Source organism: Dromaius novaehollandiae, chromosome 5 (assembly GCF_036370855.1).
Source record: "Dromaius novaehollandiae isolate bDroNov1 chromosome 5, bDroNov1.hap1, whole genome shotgun sequence".
Taxonomy (NCBI): domain Eukaryota; kingdom Metazoa; phylum Chordata; class Aves; order Casuariiformes; family Dromaiidae; genus Dromaius; species Dromaius novaehollandiae.
The window spans coordinates 6,567,439-6,593,164 of NC_088102.1; the positions used below are offsets into that span (position 1 = coordinate 6,567,439).

The 25,726-nt window shown below is 36.7% G+C and overlaps 1 protein-coding gene across 8 annotated transcripts in view; it reads left to right on the plus strand.

Annotated features, from left to right (window-relative positions):
* Nucleotides 1-25,726, plus strand: part of KIAA0586 (KIAA0586 ortholog) — a 74,747-nt gene that overhangs the window by 17,553 nt on the left and 31,468 nt on the right. For 6 of the 8 annotated variants that reach the window (XM_064511893.1, XM_064511898.1, XM_064511895.1 and 3 more), the window contains 13 exons: nucleotides 5,823-6,011; nucleotides 6,872-7,059; nucleotides 8,362-8,469; nucleotides 9,661-9,741; nucleotides 15,951-16,147; nucleotides 16,382-16,500; nucleotides 17,068-17,252; nucleotides 19,234-19,393; nucleotides 19,976-20,201; nucleotides 20,771-21,018; nucleotides 21,507-21,583; nucleotides 23,024-23,158; nucleotides 24,841-25,018. In XM_064511893.1, the coding sequence (XP_064367963.1) occupies nucleotides 5,823-6,011; nucleotides 6,872-7,059; nucleotides 8,362-8,469; nucleotides 9,661-9,741; nucleotides 15,951-16,147; nucleotides 16,382-16,500; nucleotides 17,068-17,252; nucleotides 19,234-19,393; nucleotides 19,976-20,201; nucleotides 20,771-21,018; nucleotides 21,507-21,583; nucleotides 23,024-23,158; nucleotides 24,841-25,018 (2,091 nt within the window). The remainder of the gene's footprint in view (nucleotides 1-5,822; nucleotides 6,012-6,871; nucleotides 7,060-8,361; nucleotides 8,470-9,660; nucleotides 9,742-15,950; nucleotides 16,148-16,381; nucleotides 16,501-17,067; nucleotides 17,253-19,233; nucleotides 19,394-19,975; nucleotides 20,202-20,770; nucleotides 21,019-21,506; nucleotides 21,584-23,023; nucleotides 23,159-24,840; nucleotides 25,019-25,726) is intronic. The other 2 variants (XM_064511896.1, XM_064511900.1) reach the window with 1 other exon arrangement.

Consider the following 25,726-nt stretch of genomic DNA (forward strand, 5'->3'; position numbering starts at 1 on the left):
GTTCACAGATACAGTGTCTGTATTATTTCTGTTTTAAAAATGAATGTTTTAAAGAATAGACCAATTCAGTGTTTGCTAGGTGCTTATGCTGGAGGCATGAAGAGTATAGGACTGTATTTGAAATGGATTTACAGAGGAACGTGCGTTCTTGTTTTTCTCTGTTTCAGGAGCTTTTTCTCTAAATTTTTGTGTAGTTCTTGGAATTTTCATGGTAATTTTTGAGTCCTTCACAAATCATTAACAGAATGTTTGAAACTGCATACTTTAGATTTGTCTGTTTTAATTGGATCTGTTTTATTTCCTGCTTGTCTTTTTAAAACTTACTGGTTCATAACACAAAAATGAAGATTAATCATTAGTAGATCTGATAGAAGAACTGATGTGAGGGATTATGGAGAGATTTAAAGGGCATTTCTGCTGTTACTTTTAACTAAATATGTAGCCTGTTTTGAAGGATGAAGATTATTCAAATAAATTTCCGAAGTGGTTGCACTTTGTTATTTTTCATTATGATTGAAGTCATGGGGGGACTGTTTTTTCCTTCCCCAGACTTTTACAGGAAAAGAGTTCAGTTAAGATACCAGTTGCCTTTACTGAAAGTTGTTTTGCATGCTGTGAGAAAGTGGAAAAAAAATTGCAAGAGCCTGACAAACATATGAGGACTGGAAAATCCAAGAGGAGAAGACTGCTGTGGAGTGAAGAAGAAAAAAGAGCTTTTTTGTTTTTGTTTTTTTTCTCCTCTCTGCATGAAGGAGTGAGCAAATTAGATGATATTACAAAAGACAATGATCAATGCCTTCGATCATTACCCTTTATGGGGTAGTGGGCACAATCAAGATAATAGGATGTGCATCAATGGAAAAGAGAGTACAGTACATATTAGTTGACTTAACTCTTCACTTTTTGCTCTTATGCTTTTTACTAGTCATGCGATCTTAACTGTCTTATTTAAAGTTTTGTGTGTGGTTTTATTAAAAAGAACATGTATCAAAATAGACATGTTCTGTATAAAATGTAAGAGATAAATATGATGAAGGCAACTACTTAATGAGACCATGTTCTTAGGCCAGCAAAATGTATGGTATAAGGCACTGAATATATGTCTTTGAAGACAAGCACGGCTATTCTTTTTGACCTTATGATGGATGTTCACAGTGGTAAATCCACAAAATAGTATAAGAATGTGTTGTTAAGTGTAGCCGAATCTTTATGCTTTTTCTTGGTCCTGTTCTCACCTGTGCTCCAGAGCCAGTTGTGCTCTATGTAGAGAGTGTTCAAAATTCTCATATTTCTTCTGAAAATATGGATAAAATTCAGAAGAGCTTTCAAAACTTACTTTATTTTAAAACGGAGAGAATTTAGTATTATACACAGTGATTGAAATGAAAATTGAGACATGCTAATTGTGTTGGTGGTATTCTTGATTTTTTCTCTCAATACATCTCGTTCTTTGTAGAAGATGCCAATATACTGATTGGAAGGACCAGTGTGATACGTCACTGTTTTTGACTGCTGACTGCAGTTTAGTTTATTCTGCACAGAATTTTTTGCATAAAATGTGTTAGTAAGAATTAAGTTAGTTTAGACTACAGTACAATGACTTCTAAGACTTGAACTGAGAACAGATGTTCCTTTAAAGAATATTTAATCAGCAGCTCTGCTTTCACTGGGTCCTGAATTACAATTTTTTCCTCTGTATTTGTAGGGCTCTGGTCCTTTGGAGAAGGTCACAGCCTTTCCTGGGAGGCCAATTTCATCATTTCAGAAATGATACTTTCTAAAGAGTCAGGAAAAGTATGTCATACTCCCCCTCTCCCGTGCACAAATCTTATCATAATAAAAAGTAGGTCATTTGATACTAACAGCTTTCTGCTGGTAACATGTTTAATTCAGTACTCTCAGTTAGATTTAAAAGTGCAGCTTGCATGCAGCTGTAACAAGCCAATCCTATGCTTTAGCTTGTTTTCTGTTAGAGGTGATTAGTAGATGAAAGAGAATAGAGTCCTGAATCCGTGCTGCATTTAATCTTCCTGAACTCCTGAATGTGACAAATACAGTTTAAAAGCTATTTGCTGGAAAACAGGATGAACTCTGGGTAGCCTTTCCCCAAAGTGATCCTCTTCCAAGTCATTAAGTCATGCTATAGCAGTACAGCAGCATGTGTGTTTGCAATAGCAAAGCCATCATAAAGTTCACTTCTCTCTTTCACGTTGAACTGTAATTACAGAAGGTTACATTTTTGTCTGTATCTTGAGAGTAAATGAAGTGAGAAACCCTTATATTCTCATGTAAGGGAAGAAAGGAAGAAGACAGATATTTTTTGTGTCACTTCCTACAATAGCACTCCTATGAAGACTTAACCTGTTTCCAAGCTTTCTGATTTTAATGGCTTTAGGTCAGTATTTGTTTCGTATTGGCATTTGTTCGGTACTTAAAATACTGACTTTTCCTGTCTCTGACTCTTCTTATATGACAGTTGGTCGGGTTGCTTAGGTCTTACACTTTCCCACATCTTGTCAATAAAATGAAAGAGTAGCATTTCTGTGTTTCGCATCGGTCTTGGGAAGACAAAATTGTTAACTGCTTTTGTGGGCTGCTATTCTGAAAGATGCTGTTATGGCAGGATAGTATAGATAATAAAATGGAAAACGGAGCTGACCTACTGTAGGAGTGTAATTAAAATGAAGTTGTGTGCACATTTAAAAGCAGCAGGTTCTTAAAAAAAACAAATCTTGCTTGCAGAAGACATGGTTATTTTTTTCCATTATGGAATTGCACCCACACATTCCCCTTCCTGGCCTTGATCTACCAGGTGATAAATGCTTTATAATTGTTGAAAGGAGTTGGCCTGGAGTTTGATTGCTTAGAAAAGCCAGACTTACTAAAATGACTTTTTTCTTTAGAGCAGTCCACTGAGCTAGCTTTAAATTAGCGTTAGAATAAGGGTGTTTTTTTAAGACTGCAGTGGCCATCTGGAGACTCTCTTTTCAGTTGTTTTATAACTTTCTCAACCGTTTTCTTTGCAAATAAACTGTAGTGACTAATGCTTGAATTCTTCTAGGGAATTAGAAAAAAAAAATCCAACTATTCACACTTACGTAAGCAAGAGAGCATTTCTTTAAAGAAGTTGTTTTCTTGCATGATTTTAACTGAAAAATATATGTAGAATACCAGTTTTTTTAAAAACTAAGGTTAATCAAATGCCCAATTTCTGCCTAGTGCAAATAAGCTTTTGGAGGGAGGGGGAGTGGAAAGCAGTTAAAATGAAGTGCTGTGTGTACAGTACTTAATCATTCCTACTGCGAGAACCTTGTTTTTGCAACTTAGCAGTATTACAGATATCTTGCCAAATTCTGCTTTTACTCAAAGTAAGTAAAAAAGTTCAAGGCCAGGGGGGACTATTGTATCATGTAGAACGACCTCTTCTAAATCACAGTCACTAAATTATATCTCTTTATTCTGTTGATGAGTCCAGGAATTTGTCCTTGACTAAAGAATAAGTTGTCTGGCTAACCTGTGCCTTGCAGAAACGCATGTACTCATCATTTAAAGACATCAGAAACTCTGCCCTTAATTACTTCTTCCTGTGGCTAGATATCTTACTATTCAAAAACGTAATGCTTTAAATTTAGTAACTAGTTTATAGTGTGTTTGGCTTCAGTTCACAGCTGCTTCAGTTTCCAGGTAACTTTCTTAACAAAATTTAAAAGGCTTTTAATGTCCAACCTGTTTTAATGTTTAGAGAGATGCACAATTAGAACTGAATGTAGTGTTGTCATATATGGAAGTCTTCTCCTACTCCATTTCACCGTTCTCCTGTTGATGCGCCTGAGGATTGTATTACTCCGTTTGACCAGTGTTGCATTAGGATTTCTCATTGAATTGCTCATCCAACATGACCTTAAAGCCTTTTCTCAGAGGCACTGCTTTCTGACCTGCATTCTTAAATTGAAGTTATGACTTGCATTTCTCTTTGTCGAGGTTTATAACCCATAATTTGTGTGTGCTAAGATGCCACTTCTTGAGTGGATTGGCTTACTCAGTTATATGCCACATTATCAATCTTTATTATCCCTAAATTTTATTAACTTTGGTTCTTCAATTAATTATGAGGCTATTAAACGTGAACGGAGCTAACATGAGTGTTTGTTGCTATGTCTTAACTGTCCATGAATAAATAAAAGGTGATGATTAGAAACAAGAGAGGAGTAAGATGACGCTTTTCAGCTGTGGTGAAGGTACTGAGTTGTTACCCATGTGATCCTTTCCAGGTTCATTTTCCCAATTCCTACAAAATAGCAGTAGAAGCACTTCTGTTTGATAATTCACAATTGTCAGCTCTTTTGGGGATCTCTCAGGCAGTTTTTATCCATTTAGATAAAGGTGAATAATTTCCCTGAAATCATGAGTATAACCTGTAATCTAACATTTTTGAGAACGTTGCCTGTGTTTCAATTGCAGAGCTTAATGTGCCCATAATATCTATTGTTTTCAAAGAATATAGATTAAATAAGAACTTTCATGCATGTAGAGCAAGATATGCAACATCAAAATAAATGTTCTTCTCTGCTTTAGGCAGAAAAGGCATTGTTACATACAGATTACTTTTGGGTGGCTCTTTGAGAATGCATTTTCAAAATTAGACTAAAAAAAAAATCAGTGCTTCCTTGATGTTGCAAGTCAAGGTATATGGGTATTAATCACAGCTTTATTTTCATATTTTTCATATTTATTTCATATTTTTAAAGTTAAGGCAGTTAATTGTATGAACAGTAGATTAAAGCTTGGCTATATTCTCCACGTCTGCCTGTTTTTTTTATTGTTTTTGTTTTGTTTTTTAAAGGCTTGCATGATATTCTAAGAGCTATGCTGTAGTTTAAGCATTAATTGGGGGTTTCAGGTGGCCCGTGTGATGTAAAAGGCCATGCTTGGTAATCTTGGTGGTTTCCGTCTGATTTTACAAGCTTACAACCTATGAACTGCTTGTTGTTCGTTTTCAAACTCTGTGAACCTGTATTAAGTTGTGCGTGTAATTTGAATGGAAGGAGAACTAAGATTATTAAACTAAATGATCTTTATATAGAAGTTTTTCCTGCAGTACTGAATACATAGTCCCTTGTAATTTTTTCCCCTCCTTTTCTCTCATAAATACCAATAGGATAACCTATTCGTTTCTGCAGTTGTTTTCATTTACCTTTATTGATTGCTTGGTTTCAAACATTGTGCAAAAAGAGAATGAAGAAATTTTATGACATGAGCATGTACTGTGAAGGAAAGCTGTTTTGACTGACATACTGTTGCTGGTTCAACAGCTAACTGGCTGTAGCAGTTCTGAGTTCATTACTAGTGTGGTTTTAATTTGGTACTGAACTAGGTTCTGCATTTGATATGGAGGTGAAAAACCCCTTATTTTCCTGCCTGTTCCATTACGTCCCTTCGTCTCAGTCATTCACTTCCCAAAATATATATGACTGGATGGTTATGAATTTGGCGTGGATTTTTCTTAACTGCTCAACTGCACGTTTCATGCCAGCCTGTTACCATCCCTTTGCCCTTTTCTTCACATTTCTATATGCTTATCTGTGTGCTTATTTGTTAGATTCTAATACACAAAAAAATTGTAATTTTAACGTCTTCACTGCAGTCACTACTAAGATATACAACTTACCGCTCTTGGATTCCTCCCTCCCTGTCTGCCTCCCCCACTTCCTCCATCCCACAGCAGAAATTCATAACTTTCAGTCAGACAGCTTATTTAGTGATGATATTACTGTGTTCGTACATGCATTGATGATGTGTGATTTATCTGGCTTTTGTTTAAGGTACAAAGGTAAAGTCAGCAAGAACGCAGACATGTTCTCTCACACAGAAGGTAGTAACCAGCCCTAAGAAACAGCATCCTTTACCTGCACCTACCCAAGAAAAGCAGTATCTCTTCAGTCCAAGTAAAGATGTGCCTGCTGACTGCGGTCCACTTGAAGGTCACCTAATTCCTATGGCTGTTCCACTAGGTAGGAGCAAATAACCTGTAGATGGGATCTATATAGGTTAATACATGAGAGAACAGTTTAAAATCCTCTGGTTCTACTCCTTCTCATGCTGCATGTTTGACTACTCTCTGGCAGAGCAGTATTTGTATAGCTGTACATACTTTCCTTGGTATGCTTTCCGTTCCTATGTTCTTGTTCTGGCTTTATGTTTGGTACCCGTATAAACAGAAACTGAATCATTGACCCTTGGATTCAGCATTTCCAATAACTTCAGCTGGAGCAGCATTGTGCCAAACAAACTACTTTATAGTTATTGCATCTGTATTTTTGGACCTTCTGTAGAGCCTATATATTGGCCTTGTTTAGGGAAAGTTTAGTATTACATCAGCATCTAAAAAAATAATTAAAATAAAATAAATAATTAAAATAAATAATCTAAAGAAAATACAGGATAGTGAGTCTCAAATTAAAATCTGAGGGATGCTGTGTTAAACGTAATATTTTGAGTGTAGCTAAGAAAGTGTGAGGGAGGAGAAGCATGGTATAATTTTTAAGCAGGAAAGATAATGTAGTTATTCTTGTTTTCAGCAGTAGGTGTCACTGTAGTCAAATAAACTGCTTCAGAACTGATTCAGAATTTGAAGAATGTCAGTGCTTCAAATTGCTGTTGGGAAAAGCTTAGATCTACCTGGCAAAATACTAGGCTTTAGCATAATAGGTAATAGAGGACTTTTTTGATTTGCTCTATAATTGTGCAAGAGAGCTCAGTCTGTCCTATGTGAAATCTAGTCACCCAGAATTGTATTTTAATTAATTTCTTATTTTACTGACTTGTTTTCAAGATTTATGTATTTATTTATTTATTTAAAAACTTTCCTTAGGTCAAACGCAAATCAGTGATGTCTCACTGCAGCCTGCTGGAGTAGTTATAGGCAAACCACACCCTGTTACAGTTACAACCTCTCTTCCTCCAGTGCCACCAAAGCCAACAATTCAGACAAAAAAACCAAACATAGCTGTAATAGAGATGAGATCAGAGAAAAAGGATCCGCCTCAACTGTCGGTACAAGTAGGTATCAAGAGTGCTGACTTTTTTATTTATATATAAATGCTAACTACAGACATAGTCACATCCATCAGCAACTTACTTTGATGTTATAGATGCTTTTCTGTAATCATTGGAAGATATGGCATGGAGTGACCAAAAAATTATTGTGCTTTGCTGATATTTTTGTTCATATTTTAACAATTTTTTTATTATTTAACCAAAATAGAATAACTTTTTTTCCTGCAAGTCAGCTATGCAAGTTATTTGTGAAATAGTCATGTATCGTGTATTATCCCACACTTTCTTGTTTTTAAAGGAGATTTTCAAGCCAGAACAAACTTGAAATTAAAAAAAAAGTATTAATATCATTTTTCTTGGCTGAGTGCTTTGGCTTTTAAGATTTTTGTTTCAAGTATGGTATTAATCCCAAGAATTTCACTCCTGATTAATCAACCATTGAAGTCCTTATCTAGTTTTTATTACATAAGTCTATTGTCAAGGAAGTAAATGTTTCTTTACTTGTTCAGTATTTTGAATTCAAATTGTTGAGAATATTCACACTCTTACATACACCTTTTAGATATAAATCATTCACGGAACTCACGGTTAAATAGAAACAGAGTATGTAGTTCATTCTCTTGCTTCATCACTGTATTTCACCCACATACCTCTTTGTATTATTTCACCCAGTTAATTCTTGATTGTTTAAGGTGACTTTTTTTTCCAAAGACTTAAACTAGTATTTAAAACTTCATGCATTATGCAACTATTCTTCAAAAAAAATGTTTTCACGTTATAATGGACATGCCTAGGTTACAAGCTGTATTGTACAGCAGTCATCCCTTTATTTTACCATACCAGATGTATGACAAAATAGACAGTAACCAATCTACATAGTGGCTTATAGACAAACATAATGTAAATGCAAGTCAGACACACAGTCTGACTAATTCACATGAATAGAATTAGTGCATCTATTCTATAAATAGCTATGGGTATATTTACACGCAAGACAAAGTGCCAAGGGTTAGCAGCCTATTATAGTTAAAAATCAAGATGTTAACCTGAGTGGTTAGCAGGAGAAGTCAGGCTCCAGCAGAAAAGAGGAGAATATTTCTTGGTGGTTACTTTTTGAATATTATGGTATTCTGTTTTGAGAATCAAGTTATTATCAGATGCAGGTATGAGAAAAGGGGATCCTCTCTGAAGAGTTTAATGACTCCACAGCAAGTAAAAAAAGAGAATATAGAAAGTTCAGTGATAGCAGCTGAACTGAAACAGATTTTTCAGATTGGTGCTTTTTTTTTTTTTCTTTTGTCTTAGGTGTTACCAAATGTAGATATTGACAGTATTTCAAGTGGCAGTGTGAGCATAAACCACGAACTTCCAGGCTCAGAAACAGCACTTCCTCCTGTCAATGCTGTAATACAGGTATTGATTGGTCTAAATGAATTGAAGTCTGTTAAAAATAAGAAAATATGTGTAAATTATGTTGAATTACTGCAAAGTTATCCCTATTTGGTTCCAGAAAAAAAGTGGAATAGTTATATTGAAGAATTTGTAATATGAGGTATTTGTTTAAACAGATGAAAATTTGCAGCAAGGCACTATTTCCAAGACTGAATAAGCACTGTAGCAAAACCCTAGGAAAAACAGTATTTCTCTGTCTTGTCGAGAATTGTAATCCTTTATTGGCCCATGTCATGTTTTGTCTTATATCAGCTTTAGGGTGTTGGCATGAAGACTGAAGATGTTCTTCATTCCTCTGTCTGTTCCTTGTCTATGTTTGAGTGGTTGGTGGCATGTATGTGTAGCCTGTTGCATGAGGGTAAATGATATGAAGTGACTTGGCTACAGAGCTGGCTCGTCCCCTCTATGCTCTTCCCGTATAACTTTTCAATAGCATTTTTAACCTAGTCTAGGTGGTAATGAAGGTTTTGGTTGAACAGAAATACTGAATGCTGCCTGCTGAATGATAAGGTTGTAAACTAGGGCACATGTTTAGAGGGTGGCATATTGTTTGGTGCACTGGACTTCTGTCTCATACACTGCACAGACTGAACAGTGAGAATTGAGTAAGACACAGTGATAGAATGATTATATTTTCATTATATTTGTATTGTTAGTATACTTTTGGCTTTCACTGTATGTCAGCTGCCTTTCTGACTTAATGAGTTAGGCCTTTTGGAGGCCCATAGTCAACATGTTCACTGAATAAGATAGAGACTGTACTAAAACAGTGAGCTGTTAAATAATGCTGTAAAATTTAAACACAAGTAAATGGCTTAAGATACTTCTAAGCTCTTGGGTGCTACCTTTGACAATGTTTTGTCATACTAATTTTTATTTTAATAAGGGTTATAGGCATTGCCCTAGAACTTTTGGTGGTGAGATGTTCTGTTAGATTCAGTGAAAGTAGTTGTCCGTATATAAGCAACACTTCTGATAAACTCTGTTTATGCTATGCAAAGAAATTCCTCCTAACTTTTAAGATACATAAAGCATTTTCCCTGGATTGCAATTGTATTCTGGGCATGAAGTTTTTCTGTTAATGCATGTTTTGTTTCTTGTTCCCCCTTCCCCCATATGAGATACCTAACAATTTCAATCTGTCTTTATAAGACTCCAGAAGATGTACATAATGAGGAAGAAGACATAAAGTATCCGGGAACTAATTTCATTGACGTTACTGATGTCATGCGGGTAAATACTGAAAAAATATCCTTTTCTCTGAAATGTTTCATATTCGTTTTCTATTATTCTGTCATAACTGAAAAAACAATGTAGAAAATTAATTTGCTTTGCTACCAACTTTAAAAATACACATTGTGAACAATACTGAAGTGTTCACAGCACTGTGAAAAACGTAATGAGTCACTATGTGTTAATGAGTAAAGTATCTTTGGGGAATTACAATCAAAAATTAAAATTAACTTTTATTTGGATGTGTCAGACTTGCTTAGAAATAAAAGCAGCCCTTTAAAATCAGTGATGACTATAGCACTTAGAGATTTCACAATTTGAGCTCTGAAAGAAATATAAAATGCTCTTACAGATTTTAAGCAAACCTGTATTTTAAAATATGAAAGCATTTTCTGAGGATTCCTTTTTAGAAAATATAAGCATGGAACAACGTGTATGCGTTTTTGAGGTCCTAAAATGCTTTGGTATAATATCTCAATTTGGTCAAAAAGAGTGTAACTAGAAAAAGACAAGCAGTATATGCATATTACTTATCTGATGTATCTCATTAAGAGCGGACTGAATTTGGTTTTGCTGGATCTTTTCTCTTGTTAGTATGTCTGTTTATGTGGATTCAGATAGATTTTTAAAGTTTAACAACCCCGAAGTTTTTGATTATGGAGATGTGGGTTTATTGAAAGTACTCTTTTACAGCTTAATTTTTTAGGTAGCAAGTCCTTTGTGGACCTCTTCAATCAGAGCAGGGCCTGATAAACTTTCAAGGTGGCTGAGCTGTATTTTACTTCTCCGGATTATGGGGTTAAGAGCACAAGCAGAAACTCAATGGCAGCTGGGAAAAGCTGCCTCTGAAGGAAGCAAGGTGCTGCTACCCTGCCATTATGTAGTATCTTGCCTTTGTGGAAGGTAGCAGCTTCTGGATCCTGCTGCATTTAGAACTCAATAAATACCAGGAGCTTGAAGATGCTGTCATTCACTCACATCTCTCTTACAGCTCTTCAGTCTCAAGGTTCCTAGCTGTGAGCTGGACTTGCTGTATGCTATTCAAAATCTACCTAAGTATTTATTCTGTTTACCAGTTCTGTGTGCTGCTGGTCCTAGAATTAGAGCATACACTAAATACTGACTCCATAGCTTACAGGTCATTATAACAGATTTATTTAAAAAATGAATTCATCATGTGGCATTAGCAGTCAGTTAAAACAATCCTAAAGATGAGGCTTGCATATCAGAAGTGGGGGCAATGGTTTATTTATTTGTAGTTTCAAAATTACCATATGTTACTGGAGGGAAGGAGTTAAATCTATTTGGACAACTTTCTTCTATTTGCACAAAAACTTTATTTTTATAAAAATAAACTGGAAAACTATTTAAGAAATCAGTTTATGAAATAACAGAAAAATATCCCACAACATTAAATTTTTCTTATATGTGAGTAAGAGTTATTCATCTCTTTTTTTTTTTTTCTTTTTTTTCTTTTTTTTTCCATTTTTCTCCTGGATTGCTTTTATCTTTTATTTTTGGCAATGAGATATGTTTTAACCACAATATCAAAAAAGTGTTCCAAGTGAAACACATGTTTGGCCTATGACCATGTAGACAATGTTCTTAAAAATGTGCAAGACAAACACAATGTGGAAGCATAAAATCAACCTCTGGAGTGGCAAGAGTATTTAAGACATCAAAAGGAAGCCTCTTTTATAACAATAGCTTTGCTTCAGATGCATCATAAAATGTTATATGGGAAAATAGCTTATTGTTTCTCCCCTCACCACTCCTATTTTCCATGAAAAGTTAATTCTGTTAGAGCTGAATAGAAGAAGTATTTGTGTGTAGTGATTTTTTTCCTTTCTTACTGGAAATTGCAAAAAGGCTTCAGGACCTTGGCCCGGGCATTTTCTTTTTCTAGGATTTGCTTTACCTTTCATTCAAGAAGATGCATATTCAAGAGTTACTTTGAAAGCTGAAATACGAATTGATAGGGGTTGCCAAATCCCATAGCCCAACAGAGGGGAGGCTGTCACAGCTCCCCGTTCTCAGGTCCAGCCAGTAGCGAGGCTGAGCATGCACAGACACAACCGCATGTAAGCAATACGCATAGACATATATATACACATGGCTGACTGCACAGATCAACACAGAGAGAAACACTTAGTGCTCACGCAAACAGCACTGATGGCCTTGTCGTCTTCTCCTCTGCGGCAGTTCAGGATGAAGGTCTGTTGGTGGGAAATATACCCCCCGCCGTGTGTTTGTATATATATGTATATATTTGGTACAGACTGTACCCTCCAGGATCCCTCCAGTAACTGGCCCTAGATACTCATTTTGCCCCGTAGCTGGCCCTTGGGTCCTCTGTCGCCAGTTGTCCAGAGACAGCACACACACACGTGCCAACAAGTCTTTCAGTCAACCCCCAGACCTTGTGGTCTCTCCAGCAGTTGGCCCGGACCTTCTGGTTCCTCTGGTAGCCAACTTTTCCAGCTGTCTCATTTTTGGAGACACACACATACCCAGCCTAGACTTAGGGTCACTCTGATACCTGGCTCCCAAGCTATATATCCTACCTGCTTGCTCTTCCGGCTTGATATTCACTAGCAAGCATATACCGACATATGTACCCTCTGGCTCCCATTGCTGACAGCACAGAAATGTGGGCCCATGTGACTTGTGGCCTGACTCCAGCTGTTGGCACTTTGATCTCCTTACACATGCGTGCACACAGGATAGAGATCCCTAGTTAGGAAAATAGTAAGAAATGGAGTTTAATAACTGCACCAATCAGGCACATAGCATGGTCAGACATGTACTGATTAGCTGCTTGTTTACAAGCAACAACAATTATTTCATCTCCTTATCCCTCAATTTTCCCATGCTTTGTTCCTTCCCAAGCCACCTTGATCCCTGCCTTTTCCCACCTTTGGTTCCTCCCATAAGCATGCCATAATAAGTTTTGTACAACCCCCAAATGCTCTTTGCTTCATGCCGTAATAATGGGGTAACCCCAGTCAGCCTGGAGAGCGTTTCCATTTGCTCATCTTGACGGGTTGCGCACCGGGGCAATGGGACTGATCGCTCCCCTGTGATAGTCCTGGTCAGCAGGGTGTTCGCGTCTCTGATGAGGTTGTTTGGGTTCCCCCGCCTGTCCTTGTTCCTCTATGCTCCTTTGTGTTTGTGGAGGGAAACCTTTTATCGCGTAATGTAATACTAATTTGATTTAGCAGTTCCTGTAGACTAATGCAACATGTTCCAACTTTTAAAATCTAAGCCCCTTTGTAGGAAGAGGTGATGCATGTTGTTCTCCCACTGCAGCCTTGCTGTATAATATAATGTTTAAAGATCTAGTTTTCCTTGTTCCAAAACAGTTGAATTAGGTGCTCTTATTTCAGAATGGAAGGATTCACGCATGGAACAAAGTGGAAGGGTATTACTAGCTTTAATTTACACACTTGTTTATTTTTGATTAACGGGTGTACATACATGATTTTTTTTCAGTCTTTCTGCACGGAAGAGACCCCCTAATGCCAGGCCTCTCATGGACCCTGTGTTATTCCAGAGCGAGCAACTTGCTCAGTTAACATGAGCTCAGAATGGACTTTCAGGTCTACTGAGTCTAGTCTCCATCTCTCATGAGCATCCACATCCTGCAATACCTTTAACAAACTTGCAGGCTTTACTGTAAGATTAGAGAGCCTTTTTGTCCTCTCTACTACTATTACTTTGTAAACATGTCCCATTTGCAAAATAGAGACTTATTTCTCAGAATTTCAGCTTCCATTTTGAAACAACTGTGCACTTACATGTTATTAAATACTACCCTATATATATATATAACCTGCAGAGATCAGAGTAAACGTATCTTCCTCCAGACAGCTTTCTCATAAATGCTCTTTGGGGCACTGTGATTGTGATTTTTTCACATGTGTAGCTCTTCAGACAAAAGATCACAGGTAGCATCTGTAATACAGCCAGATTTTGCTTGTGAAAGTTGCTTTAGAAATCTTTGTCAAAAAGAAATTTATGTCTGAGTTTTGGATAGCTTTAATGAAAGACTGTACATATGCATGTTCAGTAATGGAACAAAATTAATTTGTACCACCTAATCACTTCAAATACATTTTAATTATTTGCATGTAATTTGGGGAAATGAATAGAATTTCACCTTGATGCTTTTAAAAGTACAATGATTAATATTCCAACCATATCTGAAAGACTTTCTAATATATGCATTATTTTGATTGAGAGTCGTGATAGATATTTTCAAAGGTCTCTGAGGAGGTAAAATGCAGAATTGAGTGCAGATTATTCAGGACTGGCTGCAAGGTGATATATGTGCAAGTTCAAGCTGTATAATTAAATAGTATTATATTCTTTTTTTAATTTTCATCTGAGGTAATATATCACCCCCAAATGACTGTAATTTTTAGGTATTTCTTAGATTTGTGCACTATAAGTGTAAAATATTTTATGCGCGTAATCTAGAAATGCAGGAAAGTTTGCAGAAGTTACTAATTACATGCAAAATTTATTGTATGTACTTGGTTTATTTAATCCAGATGTTTGTATTTTACATACTTTCAGAAAAGATTATATTAAATAGGAGACATCAAAGAAAATTTATGGAGTAATGCAGTCAGACGAAATTGCATAATGAAACAGTGGACAAAGGCGTCTTTACGTTTGCTGTCAGAGTGAATTATGATTATGAATGCGTATATCCTAACAGAATGAATTGCGTATCAGTTCGCAAGTCATCCAGTGACATTTTGAGTATAACTTTACTGTCTGATATCTGAATGAATGCACAGAATAGTTCAGTGATCTTTGTTGCCCAAGTATGCATATTCTGTTTTGCCTGCTTTGTAAGTTACAGCTTTTCTTTGGAAAATTATTACTATTTAAAGATCCAGGAAGATTACCCTTCCTCCGCCAACAGAAATAGCTATTCACTGTACTACCCGTCACGGAGCTGTCTGACTTCTTCCAGCTTTAGCATATATTAAGGTGGAAGAGAAGCATTAACAGTGGGCTGGGGAAGGACTGAGGCAGCTCTTACTGTCTCTTTTGTTTTTCTCTCTTTTCTTTCCATTTTTAGTGATTTGTTCTTTTATGTATAAGAAATATTTAAGGTTTTTATTTTATCAGTTAAAAGTGAATTTAATTTATATATAGAAAAAGAAGACTTTCTCCTACCAACCTGTAGGAAATCGACCTCAGTAAATGTAGATTCACAATGAGCTTTTTTTATGCAACATCACATGTTCTCACTGGTAATTTAGAGCTCATTTCTTCAACTCTTTTTGACATGCCTAATTTTCTTCTTATAGAATTATATTACTATTAGAAATGTTTAAGTTTAATTTTTGAATGAAGGATACAGGTTCTTATCCACTAGGAGAGGTTTCTAAAGTGTTGTAGCATGATATGATGGGTTGGGGACTGTGCTTTTTGGGACTTGATGCTGGGTATGCACTCAGGAGGAAAAGGGGAGGAAGATGACATCTTTGGAAACAGTCAAACATTGTTAGTGCACACAGAATAACTTTCATAACTTTCCGGAATAGCACATTAAGGTTAGATTCAAAGAGTCTCTGGGGATCTTGTGAATTGATTGCCAAGAAATTCCTTCTACCTTTTCAGGAACTGAAGTTAGTGAAAGAGTTAACATACACATGTAGATTATTAATGTCTCAGCTTCAATGATGATATATTTATTAGAGTTTGACTGACTTTGACTGCATGCTGATTAACTTTTGGGAATATGTCTTTTCAGAGTAAAGACTTTTTAAAACAGAAGTTTTATTTCTAACCTTCCTCCCTAATAAATGCGTACAGTAAGATTCTTAAGTTTTCTCTTTTTTAAGAAAGGCACGTTTCTGAGATATGTATTTCAAGAAATCTCAATTATGTCACAAGTAAATTTCTCAAGTATTAGAATTACCATTGGCTCCCTGCCCTGTGCAGTACAGGCAGGAAACTTAAGCCAAATCATGTTTCACTTAGCAGTTCCTATACTCTTATACCTCTACAGATTTATGATTTGCTAGGTTTAGAACAGTGTTTATTAACTACAACATAACAAGAAGGGAGAGTGTGGTTTGTGTGCTCAGACACATCCATAACTGTTTCCCAAGGAAAAAAATCTAAAGGTTGCCTCAATGACATTGTCTTACAAAAATGTACCATAATTAAATTTACTTTTTATTTATTAGGATCAGGAAGAGGAGAGAGATGAAATTCCAGAATTCTTTGAGCCTCTTCTGGAGCTTAATGGACAATTTAAAGTTGCTTCTCCAAAATACAATGGTCCTTTGTTTCCTCCAGTGGCTTCTGCTCCTCAGCAATCTTCTGATGTTTTGGATGAACTGATTCAAAGGAGAGAAACTATAGAAAACAGGTTAATACATTGGTGAGTTGCAGTGTGAGTGACAGTTATGAAATAGAAGGAGTATAAATATGGGAGAAGGAATGAATCCATTAGAATAAACTTCCCTTTCTTCTTTACCCCTTCCCTCCCTTTTCACCTTTCCTTGAGCTTCCATTTAATTTTACCTGTTTTTTTCCTTTGTGTCAAGAATGCTCTGTTATATACATTTAGGTGTGTTGGTGCTTGCTGATAGGTATAAAAGTTTTATTTTGCTAGGGTGGAACAAGAGATAATGGCAAAAATTATCAGTGGGACGTACCCAGTTCAGAAGGAAATAGTGCCTCATGTGAGCACATCAGAAAGTGAAGACAGTGAGCCTGTAACCTCCGATATTGGTAAGTAGGAGTTATTGTTTGCTTTCCCCCCTCAAGGTGGTGGATGAATTATTTCAAATTTAGTCTAATTTTAAAAAATTGCATCGGTAGCTGTTGCCTGAGCCTAACTATAGATAATGTGGAACCAGTGAAACTGTTATGCACAAAAATACATGCTTTAATTTATGTTGAGGAAGAGCACATATTAAAAAGGCCATTAAAATAAATTATCTAAAAAAGAAAAGGTGTACACAAAATACACCACTGTGGCAAACCAACTTCTGTTCGTTGGCTATGTAAATCAGATTTTGGCTGAATGTGTTATTTTGCTACACCTATAACATTTGTTTGCCTATCTTTTGTTAATAGATTTGTCAGAAATTACCTCTCATAAAAGTATGAGAGCAAAGGAGCCAAATGCATTTCTCGTACGATGTCACTACCTGTCACTGGCTTTTTTTATGGTCCTGAATAGCTTCTCTACTGTAGCTTCTGTATCTGTAAAAGACAAAATGTGGTGCTGCAGTAAAATGCCTATGTTTTAGGAAGTGAGACCTGGATGTGAGCTTTGTGTTTCTTCATTTACAGTCGAAGTTGCAGGTGGTGGAGGATTTCAACTCTTTATCAATGCTGGTGTGCCAGTGAACTCAGAAATGATTAGTCAGTTTGTGAATGAAGCTCTCAGCGAGACAATTGCCACCATGCTGGGTAACAGGCAGGCTGAGAAAGCTGTTCCCGCTACAAATGTTGTTCCAAGTACAACGATTAAGCTGGTAAGAGTCTGTTTTATGTAAGATTTCCTGCTGAAGTTCTAAGGGATAAGTCCCTGATAGCATGGCAGTTCAAATATGTGCAGTACAAAAATGTCAGAGAAAGAGCGGAAAACTGAATGGACCCAATCTGCATTTTTGCTTATTCATTATTATACCTTTGCAGGCAACAAGATTAAACTTATTTCACTCAGAAAATGTGAATTCCTTTGTATTCCCTTTAACATGCTTCTTTTTAAACTTATTTTTAAGGTTGAGCACAAAACTGATTTCTAAGAAAAAGACTTAGTAATGGATTTCATGTTGTCAAAAGACAACTATGTTATTTCAACAAAGTATAGCTATGCTATTTTCTTGCAAAGTTGCAAGAGTGAAAAATAAAGAGTTTTGTTTGAGAACAGTATTATTTTTGGCCCTACAGGTTGGCAGACATCCTTTAATATTTGTAAAGATAAATAGTAATTCTTTCTGTTTTTGAATCAGTGGTTTTCAGCAAATGCTTAAATGATTAGAGCTTGCTGTAAGACAGAATAATTTTCTCTGCTCACTTTTGTAATCAATTGACAGCTATCTCTTATTCTGATAACAACATGACTGCTACAATCCAGTGTTCTGTGTTGTATAATGTCTTTGAGACAAATGTGTAGAAGGCTGTGCTTAGAAATCTAGCTATTTAAAGGTCTAGTGAAAGTGAGAGCAATTATTCTAATCCACTACAGTGCACATACACTGAAATACCACCTACTGCCAGCTGTAAATGAGATTATCCTGCAGGCAAACAGAGGTGTTTTACTGGTGTAGACTTCGTACAGCCATCCTGTGTCTAAAGGCTCTTCCCCACTCCATTACACATTAAGGGGGATGCGATGCTAAGGAGGGCTGTTCTTCAGAGCTTGTTCTTGTAATACTAAGAAACCCTCTTCTAATTACCATTCTAAATTTATTCATAGCCCTTTTAAGCCTTCCTTTTCCTGTACTTTCATTGTCCTTGAGCTGCAATGGTTGTTTTCTCTCTGTTGTGTTTATTCCTTTGTGTACTTGTTGAGATTAGTTGTGTCCTTCTTAGCCTTTGTTTGACTAGGTAAAATAAAGCAGGCATCTGTATGCGTACCAATCCTCAGCTCTTCCTGTTGGGCCCTACTTTTGTATTTGCAAGTTTAGATTGGTCTTGGCTGTGGAGTCAGTCACGCAGTTGTGTGTGAACTGCTAATTGGGTTAGCGTGTTCCACTTCCTACATGGGTCGTTAATAAAAATCAACAGGCTGACTCATTCTGAGAAACTAGCTGGGAAGCGTTCCTGTAGCATTTATCTTGTTTTCTTTATGGAATGTCAGAAAACAGGCTGGAAAAATTCTTAAGAGGCTGTTTAGTCCATCCTATTCCCATATAGTAGGCTGAATGAGAACCATCGTATTTTATTGTCAGATAGATAGTCATCACTGTTTTTTGCTCAAGAGCATAGTGACTATTTTCATGCCGGTTTTAGTGCTTCACTGTCCTGGCTATTGCCTTGTTCATAATCTTCTCTTTTAGCTGGTTCTGTTATAAATACTACACTGACTCCATTTTGTCCACATCAGGAAATATTTTCTTATTTAGCATTAAAATGCTTTATTAAATGAGGCATTTATTTAATAAAGTATCAAAAGCTTTACTAAAATCCATACTTATTTACTGTTTTTTTTAACTTATTTTGTCCAAGGCAATCTATTTAGCAATTTTATATTTAGATAGAGGCTTTACAGCCATGAAGCATGCATCTAAGTAACAATTGTTCTTTTTTTGTGATACCTTGCCTATTTCTCTTTCTCTCTCTCTCTCTCTCTCTCTCTCTCTCTCTCTCTCTCTCTCTCTCTCTCTCTCTCCCCTTATCTTCCCCCCCCCCCCCCCCCCCCCCGGCCCGCTTTCCCTTCACTATCTATGGGTATACTTGGAAGATGCGAGGTTTGCACTGAGGTAATAACTATGGTTATGATTCCCTCAGGAATCTCTTGTGCCTACTCCATTGCCAACACCCCAGGCCACACCACCTCAAACACCACCTTCAGAAAAAGAACTGCCTCCGGTCAAAACTCCAGAGTCTTCTCCATCTGTTACAGAAATGAGTGGCAATGTTCATGAACCAGAAAAAATGAAAGAAACAGGTAGTGAAAATAATAATTGAACTTGAGAAAGGGCAAATATGCTTTAATCTACTGCCTTTAATTTTCTTCTTCAAAGACATGTTCTCTCTCAGTCTCTCTCAGGATAAATACTCTTGAGGCTATGATTCAAGTGGGGACTCATGTGGTATTAAAAATTATGAGCTAATTTGTATAAAAAGCAAACATCTGTTTGATAACAGTTCTATTATCAAACTTAATGCACATTGCTACCGTCTGTATGATTCCACCCCGACATACTTTTTCACATCAGAAAAATAAGTCTTCTGCTGCTTCCTATGTTCCCAATGTTAACTAAGCCAAAATTGTACTTCCCAAGTAAAGCAGCTTGGTTTTTAAAGTGCAGGGCAGACTCCCTTATTGCAGGCAGTAAAGAGTTGAGGTGTTTCCAGCTCCTTCAAATGCTAACATTGTACTGTAAAGAGTCTAGTTTTAATCTAGTCTCATCTCCATAACTATCAAAAAAGTTTTAGCAAGATGTTTAAGTGCTTAGTGGAACTGTCAAGCTCTGTTCCTGAGAGTTACTTCTTGCTTTACTTTCTAATCTGAAATTTGGCTTCACAGATGCAGAATTTGAGAATCCAGCTTCCACTAGCCGTGTTGGCACACCTGTGGTTACCCCTGTCAGTACACCCCCTCGAATAACTACACCTCCTGCCTCAGAAGGGATCTCTGATGCTGCAAAAATGGAAAGTCCAAAGCTTCCAAACCCATGGGATGATGCAGAACTCCCTCTGGAAGAGGAGAAACCCAGTCCCTTAAATGAAGAACCATTCCATCCCAGAGCTGTGTGAGTTTAACAGTCTGCATGGTTTTCTAATTGCTCAATAAATAAATATGTATATCCTTTCTACACATATCCTAAGAAAGTAAGCAGAGGGAAGTGCTTAATGTATGTGTCAGGAGGCATTGTGGTAAGCCAGGATTCTTTTTTAGAATTGTTTGATTTGTATTTTGGGGAGAAATGTGAAATTAGGCCCTTTCCCAGAATTTATCAGTTCTTATTCATTGTCCTGCTGACCATTGTACTTAGTAAACTGGTGTTGTAAAACCTGCTAGTAATAACTATAGTAACAATGACATGTCATGTGGACATTATTAGCGTTTCATTTCTTTCTGTTGCTTCAGTGGGTTTTTGTAACAAAAAACCAATAATTCTTAGCTGTGAGCAGAAATTCATTAATAAGGTTGCTTAACCACATTGATTCTCAGGCTCTTCTGTAAAATGCTGTACTCTTCCATTTGAAATAATATTTGCAAATTTATTTCTTTTCAGTGTTGTTTTGGGACTTTAGTCAGTATTATCAATTTCATTCAATTCATTTTGATGTATTCACAGTGTGTATTCTTACATTTTAGTGTAATGTCAGTGGCTAATGATGAGGAACCAGAGGCCTTGGTTCTACCACCTCGGCAGTTGTCAGCGAGGCCCTTTGAGTCACCTGCTTGTGAACCACAGGTTCCATCACCTGTGCCTACAGTTAGTTCTGGGCAGTCCACGCAGGAAAGCAGCCTTGCTCTCACAGGAACAGAAACAGAAACTGCAGATGGGCCCATCTCAGAAGGGGAGGTACTCTTCAGCTATGGACAGATGGTGGCTGCAAGAGGTAACTTTAAACAAATTTGTGGAAATTAGAATTTGGATAAAATTTTTTTTCTTTATAAAATTCTCTTCCAGTCTACTGGAATTACATTTCATACATTGTCTGATAAAACTACAAGCATTAACCTGTTCCTTAACTTTCAGCTCATGTTTCTGGTTGTATTTAAGAGACCTCATCATTCTTTTCTCTGAAAAAAAGTGTTTGTTTACTAATGAACAAAAGATTAAATTTGCCCTTATGTCATAAGATTAACCTGGAAAATAATTTAGACTGTCTCATGCAAGTACCATAAATAATTTTTATTGAAAGTAAAAAATCAGAGTGTTTTTTTACTGTGGGCTGAAAATCTGTCTTTCTACTACATATCTGGTAGTAGGAATTTCTAACCTTACTAGGACACTTCATGGAAATTATTGAAGAATATGACCTTAGCTTGCTTTCATGTAACTCATGTCTTTTTTTTAGTATTTGTAACTTAAAATATTTTTCAGCCTTAGCAGAAGGAGGACTGACTCTTCCAACTTTTACCGAGAGCTTAACAAGTACATTAGCAGATGCCAATGAAATGGTAAGCTAATTTTTAACAAGGAAGTGAATTTAGCATGGTAGTCCACCTTGAGCAGCTTGATAAATCAGATGTCCTTTACTAAGCATTTTCAATTTTAAACTTTTTAAACTTACACTTTTAAACTATATGCTTACAAAGAATGTTAGAACGTCAGAGCTCCAAAGGAAAAAAGCACATTGTCCAAACTAATTTATAATAAAATTGAATGTTTTAGATACTTCTGTAGGTGAGAGTTAGGTAATATGCCTCTTCATCTCTTTTATTGTTAGTAGTTTTAGGATATTTTAAAATTAAATAGAATAGCAAATTCTATCAACAGCTCTAAGCTGTTTCAACTTAGAGCCATCTTGTGGTTGCCTGTGTGCTTAAATTATTAAAGTAGGTTTGCTGAGGCTGGAGTTGGTTAAAGCTGCTTAAAACTTCACTAAAGAGTTTCATCTGTCTTCTGCTTTAGTGCGTTGTCTTAAAAGTTTCCCAGATATTGTCTGGAACAGGTAGCCTAGGGGGGCTGTGGAGTCTACATCTTTGAAGATATTCAAAACCCAACTGGACGTGGCTCTTTTTGATACTGCTTTGAGCAGGGGAGTTGGACTAGATGATCTCCAGAGGTTCCTTCTAACCTCAGTGATGCAATGTTTCTATGACCTAGAGCAGGATACCCCCTTTCTTCTCCCTGCCTGTCTATCCTAAGTATTTGTACCCATACATGCCCGTAATCCACTCATGCATGCTGTCCTGTCAAATATCTATGATTTCGTTCATGTCATACCCCTGAGACTATGCCCTGAACTTGAAGGTCTTTCTGGTTGTTGTCCAAGCTTCGCATGTGAGTGTATAGACAGTTGAGGAGAATGCCCTCCCTTTTGATCAAGACTGTGAAGTCCGTCTTGTGGCTTTCCCTTTGGATACCTTTTCTGTTTGCAGCACTTTCTCCCCTAAATTCTAGGCTTAAGACTCTTGTTATTAGATGAGTTTAGGTTAAAGTTCTCCCCATTAGGTTAGAAAGCCTGGTTGCTAAGGTACTCTTCCCTCCTTTTTGGCAAATGGATCATATTTCCTTCCAATAGTCTTTGTCCTCAAACTGTTCTCTATGGTTGAGGAAGCTGAATCCCTGCTGATGAGAGCAGCTGTACAGCCAGGTCTTTATAAGCATCCATTATGTGTGAATTTAACTGTCTCCCTGGACTTGAAGGCCTAATAGACATTGTCCATCTGAAAGCATTATGATCTTCTGTATCAAGTTCTTAAAGGCTGTGCACTTTTCTTAGTAAAAGGAGAAAACTGTGTGACAGTCTGCTTATTTTTAGATGCCTGGATTTTCATGACATGTTCTGAATGTGGATAACACTAACAACTTCCTTTGTAAAAGAAAGCAGTTTAATTATGAACTAAAGAAATTTGGGATCATGTATTATGTGGACTTTTATTCTTTGTTTAAAGGATTATGATCCTCCCAGTGAAGGGCAAGTGGTGAAAAGACCCCATAAAGGCTATCACAGGGATCCTGTCCTGACTCTCTTTGCCAAACTGAATCAGGCACCTGTTGCTGCACAAGAAGGAATGTGCCATTTGGAGGTAAGTTACTGTCCTCTTCCATGCAGCGTAGTAGTGGAACAAACATACAAGTTTTGAAATGATACTTTCTTATTCAAAAATGGGTAAAATATCTGAAGCTTATCCTTCCTATTGGCTGTGGAACAGGTTCATCCACTTTAATCTCTATTGGATGTGATCCCACTTCCGTTGGCTCTGCTCTCACCTAAATACTTTAAAAACACTGAAGTTTTAGTGTTGTTATAAGCAAGTTTGCTGTATGTACTATTATGGATACTTAGTTTTCATGCTGTGTACATGACTGTTACAGTATGCCAGATTTGCCCTGTCATTTTGAAAATCAAGGAAGTTTTCTGTCGCTTTGGCAGTATAAGTGGTATGTTTAACGGTACGAGTTCCATGTGCTTACAGCCAGATGAGTGTTTTGGGGAGGTATGAAGAATAACTGTCAGAAATGTTTACATGCAGTTTTGCATATGTTGTTGATACTGATCTTGGAACAAAAATCCCAAATACTCATAATAGGTTGGCAGAAAGAACAGACTTTGCCAGAAAAATGCAATTGTCTGCATTACAAGGGGCGAAAGTCTTTTGTTTTTTTGTTTTTTGTAACACATTTAGGGTATTTTCTGTCTGAAAAAAGTAGTTTGGAGTGGGTGTCTGATCAAACTAACATAGCCGGAGGGATGTTTAAAGGAAGTTGAATACTGCAACACAATTCATGAACGCATTTATTTAGGACAGTTTCTTGCTTTTTGTGACTATACTGATGCATATGCAGTTTCTTCCTTCTGTCTTGGTCAGTTTAGTCTAAATAATTAACAACTTCACTCACCTCCTTAACTGTTCCTTGGTCTGTTTGTCTTTATTTTGCTTAACAAGCTCTGATGGATGAACTTCACGAAGAGCTTTCTACAGTGTCAGCTCTGAATCTGACTGTAATTGTAATGACATTTTCTTGTCAGCACTGCCAAATACAAATGCATCTCTAATTTGCTTTTTGCCTTTCCCATAGTCACAGACCACTCTGACTGTCCATACAAGACTAATAAATTCCTCCACAGCTTCTGGCAAGGCAGATACAAGCACAGCTTCTCATGTATAAGAGAAGAATATTCTCGTAGATGTTGCTGGTATTTCCTTAGAATGACAGCATGCACATGTGTGTATATGTGTATTCAGCCTGTTTTTTTCCTGCATAGAAGCAAGTTTACTGTTTTTTCTCTGCAGCTTGGTTGAAAGTCAGAATCCAGAGAAACATCTCCATTTTATGGGCATCAAAACCTATTTAAAAAGGAATCTTTTTATCTGCCATGCTATACAAGAGAGGTTCAATAGCTTTTAAGTACTTCAAATGTTACAAGGTCAGACAGGCAGCAGTGACTATATCTGTAATGTTCAAGATTCCTGTGTCAAAAACATTAACTCAGTTTCTGACCACCTTGGGACACCACTAACAAAAGAAGAGATGTTCTTTGGCTGTGAATGATTCTTTTCAGTCCAGTACTGATAAACGTAGGTCTTTCAAACCCAGTTAGATGGTATCTCTTCAATTTTCAATTGTCCTTATTCAAGGACAGTAGCATAGACTTAAGTTTATTTATGCTATAAGAGCTAATGTAATTAGATAATGTTGCCTGAATTTTTGAAAGAAATAAATTGTATTTTTAAACCTGCCGTTCTGTTGTTGTTGTTCTCTGTAGGATTCTGATGATAGTGTTGGGGAGATCAGTGAAGGTCAAAGACCTAGGTTGACAAGAGCAGCAGAGACTATCCTAATGGGACATTCAGCTTATATGGACCATCCAACTGCTCGGACTTCTGAGAATAGAAACCAGGGTTTCCGTGCTCCGTCGCCAGGGCAGTTTGCCCAAAGTGCAGGTATGATTAGATTGTTATTTCTGCTCTGTGGTATTCACTTGTATTCTGAGGTTTTCTATAATAGTATCTGAAATTATTTCAGAGTGCCTTCAGACTCCGGTATCAAATACAGGCAATTGCTGCAATGAAAGGATTAGCATTTCTATTCTGAGAATTGTTTTAGGTGGGCTTCACTCAAGCTGTGTCTTCACTCTTCTTTGGCTAATGCAGAATTCTGTAATATACTACAGTTTGAACTAAAATTTTTCCAAGTACCCACTTCCCTATACAAAAGTCAATTTGCAAAGTATAGGTTTTATTCTTTTAAGTCTGATTCAGAACTGGAAAACATTTGATCTGACCATTCTTGAAGTCTGTTTCCTTAGAACTGGTATTAACACTGGCAGAGCCAACGGCTTCCCTCTCTCCTCTCACAGCATTCCTCCTCATTACTTTTATCACTACATCAGAGCAATACTGTAGTGTCTCACAATCTGTAATATATTTTAGCTTCATAATATTCCTATAACATATGGAAATTCTTTTTCTCCCAGATGGGTAGCTGAGGCACACGTTGTGGCTTGTTCAAGGTAGTGGAGAAATATATTACTGTGGTAAAGCAATGAACTGTGGCCCGTCATTTATTTCCCTCATCTTTCTACCCTATTTTCTCCATTTTTATCTGAAAATGTGTTTCTGTACTTGCTTAATTAAACTGCTACAAGTTTG